This window comes from Chenopodium album, chromosome 16 (genome assembly GCF_948465745.1).
Source record: "Chenopodium album chromosome 16, dcCheAlbu1.1, whole genome shotgun sequence".
Taxonomy (NCBI): Eukaryota; Viridiplantae; Streptophyta; class Magnoliopsida; order Caryophyllales; family Amaranthaceae; genus Chenopodium; species Chenopodium album.
The window spans coordinates 46,330,453-46,342,827 of NC_137849.1; the positions used below are offsets into that span (position 1 = coordinate 46,330,453).

Here is a 12,375-nt window from a genome sequence, read left to right on the forward strand (position 1 = left end):
ATTGATATTATAAAGTAGTTATGAATTAAAGTAAGAGTTTAGATTTTAAAAAATAGATTTAAGTAGGAAAAACAAGCAAAAAAAATGCTTACCGGATCGAATAACCGTTAATTTTAAAATGATACCCAATAACCATACCCGATAATAAATTATCGAAACGGGTACCCAAACCGTTATGGTTATCGGATCGAATACCCTAATTTTCGGAACAGTTACGGATCGGTTTTTTACGTTTTCGATTTTTCGGTTAGTTTTGCTCAATATGGGTGGAAAGCTAGATAGTCAAAGACAACTGTAATTAAAATACTAGTAAGCAAGATTGCAAGATATATAGTTGTTGTCCTAGTAACACTAACAAAAGTGTGCAAATGAAACAAGTATCCTTCCTTAGAACAACTCTTTCACAGCTGTGATTGCTTTTAATTTCTCCACCTCCTTTTATGGGAGGATTCCAACATCACGTGGCTGCGCCTGCGCAACTTGAGTTCAACATAGGAGTATAATCGTTGACTTTGTTCAAGTTATCAATTAATTAAGTTCAAATCTACTTTTTCTTTTATTTTTTATTTATTTATTTTTTTTAACAAAACTCAAATCTACTATTAACTCAACAATATTTATTCGGTATGTTTGTACAACTTACTTGAGTACATGTTTAACTTTTCATATAACTATATAATACGGAGTAGATCATATTTTAGTCTTACAACACGACTTCTATCATATATAACCAAACTGTTATAATACAACTCGCCCTTTATTATTAAGTATATGTACAATTATATCACACAATATTTTGTAAATTATTTCGTACATTGATATGATTGATTCGTTTTTATAAGCCATATGGTATGAATAATATATCAAACGAAAGTTTTAGTACTAAATATAACTAATTTTGTATGATAATAAGTTACACGTACTTCGAAGTTCATGGTAACACAACTCAATATCACGTAATTAATTGCTTTGGAACTTTGTAAAAAAAAAAGAAAGAAAAAAAGACATGATCAAGATGCTCGAGGGATATGTTCAAGCATGAACTAACATAGACTTTTACACGATCTAGCGATCTTAGAAAATGCTTATTGTTCATAATTCATAAATACATACTTCATTCAAACTTCATATTGAGTAGAAAGTGTTACCTTTTGCTGCAATTTGCATACGATTTTCATATAATATTATTATTACAAAACTTTGCTAATATTACCAATAATTACAATCTTTTCATTATTATACATCTTACTTTGTAGGTCGCGTTAACTTTGTAGTAAAGACAACAAACAAAGCATTTATAGATCCAGAAAAAAAATTCAACTAAAAAACCATGAAATAATAATTACTTTAGTATATATATAAGACTAATTAGTAACGAACATTTAGCCATGCAAACAAAATGATCATCACAAAAACATCCATCTTAATTAAGGACGATGGGTGCTACGAGAAAAACGATGTCTTGTAACGTAGCGATTAACCAAAGCCAAAGCATTACTTGTGACCTTAGTAACACCTTCAACCTTTGCCTTAACCATATTCCTTACAATCTTCCCATGAACGTTGTCTTCAAAAGTCGCGACACAGTTAATTTGATCGGTAAGGGCTGTACTAGCCCAAGTCTCGACGTTACTCATATACCACATAAAATCATCAACACCAACTTTGTTGGTACATTTTCGGAGCTCCTTTAATGATAATCTAAGTTGGGCAACACTATCATTAATTTGGTCTATGCAATCCCCTATGGCTTGGGCCTCTTCCAAATGGGCTACTTCAAGCCTACTAGCCAATTTGGTCAAGTAGGATCTTGTAAATTTAGCCTCAGTTATACTAACCCTTAATGCGATCTGAGCTAGTTGCAAATGGCCAAGGTCGGTTGAGTTAACAAATTTTGCTAGGGACTCTTCACACACTTTGGGGAAGCTAGTGGCACTACATGACATGATAGTGAAGGCTCTAGCCCTAGAACACCGACGACAACTCATAACATTGCTTGCGAGGAGGAGGAGAGAAATCGATACCAACAAGAAGGGAATGGTGTATCTTGCCATTAGGTTGATATGGTGATATTTCTTATGAAGTATTGAAGATGTTAGAATGAATGAATGATTTTGGAGGTGGTGTTTGAGAGGTATTAGAAGGGTGAGAAGGTGTATATATAGAAGGAAAAATTAGTGTCTTAATTATATGCCAGCTTTAGTTTAGGGTCAATTGTTGAAGGTAATCCCATGTGCATAATTAAGTGCAAATTGAGCTTAGCTTAAGGTCAAAGCACTATATATGATATGCTTAAGAGATGGATCTTTTACTAATTATTTATATGAATCTTGTTACTAAGAAGGAGACCTAGAAAGATCTGTAGTAGATCTCTCTAATTCTATATAATTTTTTATTCATTTTATATAAAATGTCAAGGTATACGCATCTATAAAAATCTGGTGAGCAAGATCCCTTTGGAAAAAATAATTATTTTTTTTTTTTTTTTTGAAACACCTTTGGAAAAAATAAGTTAATAATATGGTTGGATACATAAGAAATGGAGATGTTAAATCTAGGGTTTCTCAATAGTAAAAAACATGCTAATAATTTAATTATTGAAAGGAAAAAGATTAAAAACCAGCTCAAAGTTAGAAGAATTATTATATACAGCATTACAGCATATAGCAGAATAAGAGAGCAGAATTTTTATTATTTTTTCCAGCAAGTGGTTTATAATTTACACATTTTATACAAAGTACATTATTTAGAAATTTTAATTTTTTTTTTTAACTTTTAACCACACCACTCTAAAAGTACAATTCTCATAATCCAACACTTCTACAAAATTTTTTAAAAAAAAAAAAATAAAAAGAAAAATCCCATATATTTTATTTAGCCCAAATCTTCCCTAAAAATGGTATCACAAAACAATTTTTAATCCTAAAATGGGAGTAAAAAAATTGGTTTTTTTTCCCCCCAAATGAATATCCCTTTACAGTTCTACTCTAGTATACACTAGTACATATTTTTTAAATAAAGGTAAGAAAAAGAACACTAGGTATCCTCATGAGGGGAAGTATATATTAACTGCAAGTGTCCATATAAAATTATAAATAGATAGAGATGCCAAACTTTAAATAATTTTGGGCCTTATCTAAAAAGTTTTTTTTTTTTTTTTTTTTTTTAAAAAAAAAAAAAAAAATTGGGTCTTATCTGAAAAGAATTTTAATAAAATTTGGGTCTTATCTAAATAGAGAAAAAAAAAAAGTCTTAATAATTCACATATATATTTTTTTTTTGAAGGATAATAATTCACATATATCACCTTCAAATATTTGTGACAATCACTTCAAATACAAGCAAAGGTGCTAAGTACTTATATCCATTGTATATCATGATACCATAATGCTAGCAAAATTAAGACCAATAGCATGAATAATTATTCCGACATTAACCACCAAGCTTGCATCTACTTCCATCTGTCTGTCAACTACTTATTATAAAATTAAAAATATATCAAAATGAAAAATTATTAGCCAACAGAAGCAGTACTTCATGCTATTACATTAACTGTATATGAAGTATATGTTACTAACACACAAGCACCCTATTTCCTTTGCCCCTTCCATCTTTTTTTCCCAACCTCATTTTAACAGGATGGACTCGTAACCTTATCTCGTAACCTTATTAACAGGAATTTGAAGTAAATAGTATAAATACACAAAATCAGTCCATTTTGCAACTAAGGTAAACTCCTTTCATTCGCTAGAACAGAGTCACAGACCTAACCTACCCGGAGATTCAAACTCAAGACATCGAGGTTGAAGCAAGGAGTTTGCACCACTAGACCATGCCAAAGCTTGGTGGCAGCAAGGCAAATAATTAATTTGAAGAAGTTTCTAGCAACTAACTAGAATACACAACCAGAGACAAGGAAGGCAACATCAGGTGTAAGCAATGCAAGCATGTGCTTGAACTTGCACTAGCAGATACTGGTATATGCACGTGCTACTTGGAACAACCGAACAAGAGAGACTAGTCAATGAGATCAATATTACTCAATGTACCCCATATTATAAGGGTCAGTGTCCCAATATTTGATACAGCCAACAATTTTTTTAAGGGTGTTTTAGGTGTCACTCGTTTAATGTTAATTCAAGTAATTCCTCTCTTTTTCCCTACTCAAGGGAGTTTGATGATAACCAAAGTATAAAGAATGGGGTCTTTCGGTCATGTGCCATTAGGGTGCTCCAAGCCTCCAAATGTGAGAATTACATGCTCCGTAACAATTAATCAGTAGTTAAAAAAAAATTAGGAATACTTATTTAAGAATGAAGGGTAACTATTAACTAATCATAGTAGCTTAAATTGCTAATTACTCCATAGAAGCCAAGGAAAGAAAGATCCAAAAGGTAAAAGAACATGAAGTATACATGCATTCAACAATTTCACTAAGGTTTTCGTATCATTCCAGTCCCTATATAGTATTTATTCCCAAATTCTTCACTTTACATACATTATACAATTCTTTATAACCAATCTGAGCCTAAGCAAAACGTTTGGCCCGAAGGAAAAATTTCATATCATGGTTATCGAATCAAAACCCACCAAGGACCCTTGACGAAGAGGACTCCCTGACCTTTACCCCCCCCCCCCCCCCCCCCCTCATGCTTGATTATACTGTAAAGGGTTCCAAGACTTCCAAGTTCTGACCCAGTGAGGCCTCACCCACTAAAAACAAAAACAAAAAAGAAATCTGAGTCTTTCCACAGTGGTCAGAAACCAGCCCAAAGTAAGAAACCAATATTGCAAGATCAGGAATTCAGGATCATAGAGTTACAAGAAAGAAGATGACAGGGGAAGGCTTTTCTTTTTGGGGGGTGCAATGCAAGGAGCCAGGGGAGGGCAAATATGTCATGGCAGAAACAGAATAATACAAATAATTCAAATGTGAGTCACAAGGCAACAACATACTAAGAAAAGGTATGCACCGATCATCATATGCTATAATTCAAGGACCACCAGGTGCACAAATGTTGCACCAAAATTGCCTTACGCAATAAGCATTACACTGAAGAACAAGCATGATGATGTAGATTCAACATAACAATTGAGACACCAATGCCACTAGCCCTTGTGGGCTTGAGACCTCGGAACAATAAGCACATTAGGATACAATTACTCTATTCCTACAACTACAAATTGGAGTAACACGCTTAACAAAGAGGCACTAAGAACAGAGCAACCAGCAACTACAAGGATACACTTAAACATTTAGTAAAGTAAACAGCAATAAATTACATATTGAATAGCACAATGGGATTGTGACCTAACCGTCAAAGAGAATACTCACTCAGCAACTTTCATGCCTGTTAAGTAAACTTTACTTTGAATTACTATGCCACCAATCCAAAAGCCGGGCATAACCATCAACCCTGCCTTTGGTTTTTGCTCACTTTCATCAAGTACCAGGTTTTTCACCACACTTTCCAAGTAAACCTCAGAGAACTCTGTTCCCTTGTTGACTTGAAATACCTTGACACTCGGATCAAAAGAATGTGCGAGTCTATGCAAGAGCCAGATTGATTTTGCCAGTTTTAAGAAGGCCTGGTAGAAAGGGGTGCGAGGATGTCCACCCCCCATCACATAGTTCCGCTGATCCAAATTACCAAAGAAGGAGGCCTCCATTTTGGGGTGTACCAATATTAGATACTTGCTCCTGCAGAATTTACCAAAAATGGAATCAGGATTCTGACCCAGAGCATCTAAGGGATCCATTTCTCTCAAAGCAAGGTACTGGTGAAAGAAACTCTCTCTGTTCACTGAAAGATCTTCAGGTTTCTCTGTGAAGCTTTCCTGTTGAAATCCCAAAAACATTCTTTGGCATATGCATGATTCAAATGCATATTTCTTGTGAGATCTCTTTGCATAAACAACACTTGGTTCAATCGACTGAGCTGCAGCATCAAGGTCCCAACCAGCAGCCTTCATCATGTTAATCAATGGTTTTGAGAAGTCATGGATAGCTTTGTACACAGATTCTACAGTTGAAATGAACAGATCAGGAGTTAAATCCACAGGGAAAAATCCATTTTGCTCTCCAGAAGCCTCTGAATCTCTTGTTGACAAGCCCCTAAGCTTGAGATTCTTTTCGAGTTTCTCTCGCTTTTGAGTAGCCTCTTCTATCTGATGCTGCAACTGATTTATCTCAGAATCTTTGTTCTGAATTTCTGACTGGAACTTTTTCACCATGACCTCATAGGTCTTCAATAAACTTTGCTGCTCTTGGATCTCTGCAGCTAACCGAGAATCTTGAGGAGACACACACATAGGTTTGGGATTGTTTTCCCGGTAAAAATGCTTAAGCTCTGATAGATTCTTCAGCTCTGCAATGACTTGTTTATCAGCAACTTGAATTTTATCAGGATCATAGGGAGTATGAGCTGATTGAAGCTGGATATAAGCTGTCTTCAAAGAGGAAATATTATTAAATATCCTTGATATTAGAGCATCTATAGCTTCGACACTTTGATTCATGGCCTCCTCCATTGGTTGAGGGTGTACTTTTTGGCTATTGCTCTCACGGAGTTGACTTTCCTTCACTTCACTGGGTAGCATAGCTACTTCAAAAGAACAGGTGGTCAAACAAACACCACTCTCCCCAGAGCAACAACTGCAAGAATTATTCGCACAATTCACACAGCAATAATTATATAGAGGGACAATTTGAATCAAATGAAGTATTAAAATAAACCAGACATTTCATTTCATCACTGATAATTCAGCCATTAGCATATGGAACACAACTCAATGACGAAACAAAACCGGCTTATAATCGATGATCAACGATATTTAACAGTGATCTAGGAATGCCTAACAATGGCAATATAACAAAACCCAATTAGCATTTACCAGACTATCATATCATTTAATGCATCAAATTCATCTAAGCCAATATAAAGTGGTTTCCTTCTCCAATTCCTATTGTTAGATCCAAGGCCGCCCAGGCATGGGCATTAAGGGTCAATTTAGGGTTCGAAACAAGCCCAAATAGGAATAGACTCGGTTCGAGCTTGAAAGGCTATTTTCGGATCGATTAGTCTAAATATGCAACACATTAGCAACCAAATTAGACTTAATTATCAAATTAGGGTTGAAAAAAATCACATGAAATCATTTCCGCTTAAAATATCAACGTAAATAACAAAACGAAAATACTAGCAACAAATTCGGGATATAATCTTTCATAAACTCAGTAATTTATAATCAATTGTTCAAAAATTCACCTTAGAAGAACCCTAAATTGGACAATTAAGTTAACGATAGTGTGCAATTAAAACCCTAGATCGTGAAATTAATATTCGATGATTTTAAATTTGAAATCATCTTACCTCAGAAGCAGTATTAATGGAGGAGAGAAAGCTAAGAAGCCACTTCAATGGAGAGCTCGGAAGCCACTTCAATGGAGGAGAGAGAAAGGTGCAGCGTTAGTGAAAAGCTCGAAAAAGGGAAAAAAAATTGAAAACATTAATAAAGATGATTAATGATGCGCATTATACCAACCGTCAGATCTAAATAATGCTCCGTATCAACCAACAATCAGCATTCATTGGTGTTTTTATAATCCATTCTCATTATGATGTCGTTTTATAATGGTCGTATCATTTTCCTATTACAGGCTTGATTGGTTTGATATACTCGTAAATCATGATAAAATGCACATCCAATTGATCAAATTGGTAAATAAAAAACATTTTTAGCGACAATTTGGTATAAAAAAAATAACTCCGGCAATTATTTGGTAAAAAAAATCTAGCCCCAAGCGACAATTTGGTAAAAAAATAATCTCAGGCGACAATTAACCCATAAATAACAAAAAAATCCGTCAACCTACTCGCAAATGCTTACATTAGTTCATTTATTCGTGGTTTTCTTACCCAAAAAAAAAAAAAAAAAAAAAAAAATCATTTGAACTTCTCAAAACTGCTAGCAGGCGTAGTAGCAAGTTAGCAACCTTTTCAAGGCCAACAACTTGAAATACCATGTCCATTATATTACTAACATATCATTTCCCCCCAACATTTGAACTTCTCAAAACTGGTAGTAGCAACCTTTACCTTAACCGTTTTCCCCCAAAATTTATAGGATATCATGATCATTCGTAGTCATCCTCAATCGAGGCCCTATAATTAGGCAAATTATGCAATGCATTTGCAACGTGTCATGGGTGTGTACTGCATCAAGCTAGTTACAGTTCAAATTTTGCTACTTTACCCCCTTGCTAGTACGGAGTGCTAAACAAAGAGAATTTCAACAAACATATCTGTTAGCCAGTCTATATATTAGTCATATAGAAGTGGCCTAGCCACTCTAACTCAATCTCCATGACTTCATGTTGAAGAAAAGGAATAATGGAGTCAAACAGAGGTGTCTCGAATAAGATCTCCCCCTGCTGCTGGGCCTGGTGTTTAGCACAAGCCAGCTTGTTGGTGCAGCTTTTTAACCGATGAATACTTCCTGTGTTCTCAATAAAGAAGTCAGGCCATTAGCAATATCATCTCCTAATAACCTCTGCGAAGTGTGAATTACTCAAATACACATACAGTAGTACATGCCAAACTTTATTTGCGCATGGTAATTAAGTACAATTTTGCTATACAATCTACAACAGTCAAAGGAATGTATAACCTTTGTTTTTCATTTAGTACAATTTGATAAAGCAGCCATACAGGTATGACTCTATGCATCAATCTAAGGCCTTGGATATGCAGCTTAGATCATTAATAGCTTCTCAGCTGCAAGCCTGCAATAATCTGATTACCTCTGGCCAAAGACCTCATGGCACTAGTTGACAATGGAATTCTTGGAGATATTACATATACGTCAAACTCTGTTACAGCGGGTATGTACAAATGTCATAGGAGCATTCAACCTGTCAGCTTTTTTCTAGAACTAGATCAAGCAGCCAGAAAATATAGACTATGCATCAATCTCAGGCCCTGGATATGCAGGTAGGCTCATTATTCGCTTGTCGATGACTGGACCTCCAACTGTGAAGTGGTAAAGACTTTGATAATCTGATCCTTTCAGGCCAAGCACCTCATGTACTGAAACAAATTACGGAACTTATTAACTATACTTGCAAAGTTGCAATTCGAAAACAAAAAAACTTCATCCTACAAATCTACAATCAAAAGGTTTTTATTATTAGTATTTATTTATTTTTAATTAGTTTTAGCACCAACTGCCTCCATGACATTTTTTGTTTCAGATTCTCCCAACCCTCTTAATATTTGCTAGCTGTTTTACAATAATTTTTGCCTAAATTAAATACAATAGGAAGGTAAGTCTACTGTCTGCAATGTGTCACAAAAGATTGTAACTTGCTTCATGATTGTAAATACTTCAATGATTCAACCTGAGATTTCAAGGTAAGGTATGAATTGGAGCCAAGAGCATACAATCATATACGTCTAAGAATTCTGATATACGAATGAATTTGTCGTACAATCCTAAACTAATAAAAAAGATCAATTTGTGAAAATGCTTATTTTCAGCCCCAAGGGATACGTATTTCATTACCCAATTACTAAATTAGCTTCCAATAATTTTTTGTAATACAGATTAGTATCCAACGGCAGAGACATCATGTATTGACAGTTAGTAATGCAAGACATCACTAAGAAATATGATTGGGATCTTGAAATAGCACAGAAAAGAAGTAACTGTAAACCTAATTTCTGCTGAATGAAACTAAAGGTCTCCTAAGTCCTGACCTGATTTTAAAACTTTTTATACTGATAGAGTAATGATGCAACAAAGAAGAAGAAAACACACTTTTTAATCCTTTTCTATGAGCCTAAAGGGTCCAGTGACACAAAGTGGCGATGTTTAGCAATCCTCTCAAACAACTCAAGCAACAGGGAAATCCAATTTCAAACAATTCTCCAAATTTCAGTCAAGCTATATTAAGTAATTAAATTTAAAGACAATTTAAGAGGACCAATACAAAGAAATAGGAGAGCATGAAGGGGAAATTTTATATCATTACCAGGGTCGTCAAAAAAACAGCCAATTCCAGTGGCAGAAATGCCCACTGCATGAGCCTCTAAGTAAAGCACTTGTCCTAGAACACCAGTCTCCCAGAAAAGCCGAGGATACATCCATGCACCCTTTGCCTGCAATGTAGGCTCAAAATGCGATATCATGCCAAGGCTGAAACATCCATCTCCAGCAATGTCCTGTGTTCAAAGCCAGATGTAGATTCAAGAATTGAGTTCGAAAGAATTCTAAAATGCTACAATAATATAAGTCTAAGAATTCTGTAAATTGATTGCCTTTTCACTTCTTTCTCTCTCCCTCTTTTTTCCCCCTATGATTCTGCCTCAATCCTTTATAGCAGTGTTCAACTCAGCACAACAGATCCTAATCTATGAAAATGCATAACTGCAAATACTGTCAACTCATATGAGATGGTTTAAGTAGCTTTTGCTAATTTCCTTTCATTCACTCAAAGGGGTATAACCAACACAGGAGTCAATACATAATGGTGAACAGGTCAGACTACATGTTGTGACCTGTAGGGAAAAAAATCAGTACTTTTTTGTGGAAATTAAAATATATTTATCCAAACAATTACTCGTACTAACTAAACCAATCAGATTCTTTTACATCAATAGCAACTTCAATTCACAACATGAAAAGAAGAAAAACAAATTGCTAATTTTACAACAGTACCTGATGGCAGGAAAGTCTTTTCGAAAGCTCCTTACAGTCACCAGGTGCAAGTTCATAAAGAGGAAGGTCGACAGGGCAACCCTCAGGTTTCCTCCAAGTAAACTCTGGCCTCATAGCATTCCTTAGATCATCAAAATGATTTTCATTTCTCACCAAGAAATACAAACCTTTAGGCAAACCTGACACCCTATGAACAAATAAAGCAGCATGTACTTCACTATCCCAAGAGAGAGCCCTAAATGGCAACGCCAAAGGTTTCCCTTGCTTCTCTCTGCTCCTTGATCCGGAGGGGAGGCAATGCAATAGAATCTGATAAAAAGTATCTCTATGAATAACAGTTGTTCCATCCATATCGACTGCACTCCTCCTCTTCCTAACCACCTCCCTAACTGTTAATCCCGTATAAGAGCTATCACTACATACACCACTGCATTGAAAAGGATCAATTATCACACTCTCCCCTACTGATAGGGGCTTCTTCACTGCTTCCGAAGTCCTATAGATAATATCCCAAACTACATGCTCTATACTCAGTACATTAGGCTCTCCTTTCCAATCCAACTTCGAAAATTCCGATATCCTTGAGCTCAAATCTTTGAAATTCACATCAAACCCCTCTTCTCCCCCACGGGGAAACACCGCCAATACACAATCCGGGTGCTCAAACTCAATCCCGGGGAACTTACCCTTAACGGGGCGACTAGGAATTGGCAATTTAGGGAAAGATTCAAACCCAAACAGCTTCTCTAAGTCATCAAACCCTAACCCATCAAGCAACTTAACATCCCAACCAAGCTCAGCAGCTGCAATAGCAACAGCTGCAATAGCATGCCCAACATCGTGATTACAATACCTAAACGCCCTTTCTCCATACTTCCAAGCTTCCCGCCAAAAAATCGACGAAAACCCAACAAAAAAACAATCATCAGGAAAACCTCTATCAAAAAACCCAGCTGGAATTTCAGCCCTAATCTCTAATCCATGCTCTTTAGGTGCATAATGAGCCACAAACCCAGAATTCGACAAACCCCCAATTGCAGGAGCAACAATATAAGCCTCAGTAGGATGCAAATTCCCACTACTAGGGTTCACCCTAAGAGACCAAGTTGAAAACCCAGTAGTTTTCCAAGCAGATAAAGCTAAAGAATCATATAAAAACTGAGAAATTGACGAAAATGAAATGGGTTTTGGAGGAGGAAGAGAGAGAAAAACAGGGGAATACAAAGGAACCCCACCTGAAAATTGTTGTTCATCTTCTTCAATTGGGAAATGTTGGAGAGAAATTAATGGAGCATCAATGTATCTTCGAAACGGGTTGGGTTGATTCGCCCAATCTAAACGACCCGGCCCTTTTGCGAATTTGGTGAAATGGTGTTTGGTTTGTTGATGGTATTGTAAGGTTTGTAAATGGTGGGATTTTTGCTGTTGTTTGAGTTCTTCCTCTGAAATTGAAGAAGATGAAGAAGAGAGTGACATTTTTAGTAGAATTCTGGAATTAGGGTTTGACTTTCTGATGGAATGGAGGCTGAAGAGGTGGTGATGATGACGGTGGAGAGAGGGTAAGAATCTGGGGAAGATGTAATGGTGGCATTGCATTGCGTTGAATATGGAAAATAAAGGGTTTGTTAGGAAACTAAAATATTCGTGGGAAAGTTT

The 12,375-nt window shown here is 35.8% G+C and overlaps 2 protein-coding genes and 1 pseudogene across 2 annotated transcripts; all 3 read right to left on the bottom strand.

Moving 5' to 3' along the window:
* Nucleotides 1–1,331: 1,331 nt before the first annotated feature.
* On the bottom strand, nt 1,332–2,081 carry LOC145585612 (pectinesterase inhibitor 9 pseudogene; annotated as a pseudogene).
* A 2,818-nt stretch (nt 2,082–4,899) lies between these two features.
* Nucleotides 4,900–7,530, bottom strand: LOC145585613 (protein GRAVITROPIC IN THE LIGHT 1-like). The gene is made up of 2 exons (XM_081642319.1): nt 7,374–7,530; nt 4,900–6,655 (listed from the first exon to the last, which is right to left on the bottom strand). Exon 2 carries the CDS (start codon nt 6,598–6,600, stop codon nt 5,332–5,334), a length of 1,269 nt encoding a protein of 422 aa, XP_081498445.1. The 5' UTR covers nt 6,601–6,655; nt 7,374–7,530; the 3' UTR covers nt 4,900–5,331.
* Nucleotides 7,531–8,567: 1,037 nt separating this feature from the next.
* Nucleotides 8,568–12,366, bottom strand: LOC145585615 (uncharacterized). Its single transcript, XM_081642320.1, has 3 exons — nt 10,720–12,366; nt 10,034–10,223; nt 8,568–9,089 (listed from the first exon to the last, which is right to left on the bottom strand). The coding sequence occupies exons 1-3, from the start codon at nt 12,313–12,315 to the stop codon at nt 8,962–8,964; spliced, it is 1,914 nt and encodes a 637-aa protein (XP_081498446.1). The 5' UTR covers nt 12,316–12,366; the 3' UTR covers nt 8,568–8,961.
* Between the last annotated feature and the right edge of the window lie 9 nt (nt 12,367–12,375).

Coding starts and splice junctions, on each gene's coding strand:
- LOC145585615 (XM_081642320.1), bottom strand. CDS start 12,315: ATGCAATGCCACCATTACATCTTCCCCAGATTCTTACCCTCTCTCCAC. Junction 10,224..10,719: donor AAAGACTTTCCTGCCATCAG/GTACTGTTGTAA, acceptor CTTTGAACACAG/GACATTGCTGGAGATGGATG. Junction 9,090..10,033: donor CTGTTTTTTTGACGACCCTG/GTAATGATATAA, acceptor AATTTGTTTCAG/TACATGAGGTGCTTGGCCTG.
- LOC145585613 (XM_081642319.1), bottom strand. CDS start 6,600: ATGCTACCCAGTGAAGTGAAGGAAAGTCAACTCCGTGAGAGCAATAGC.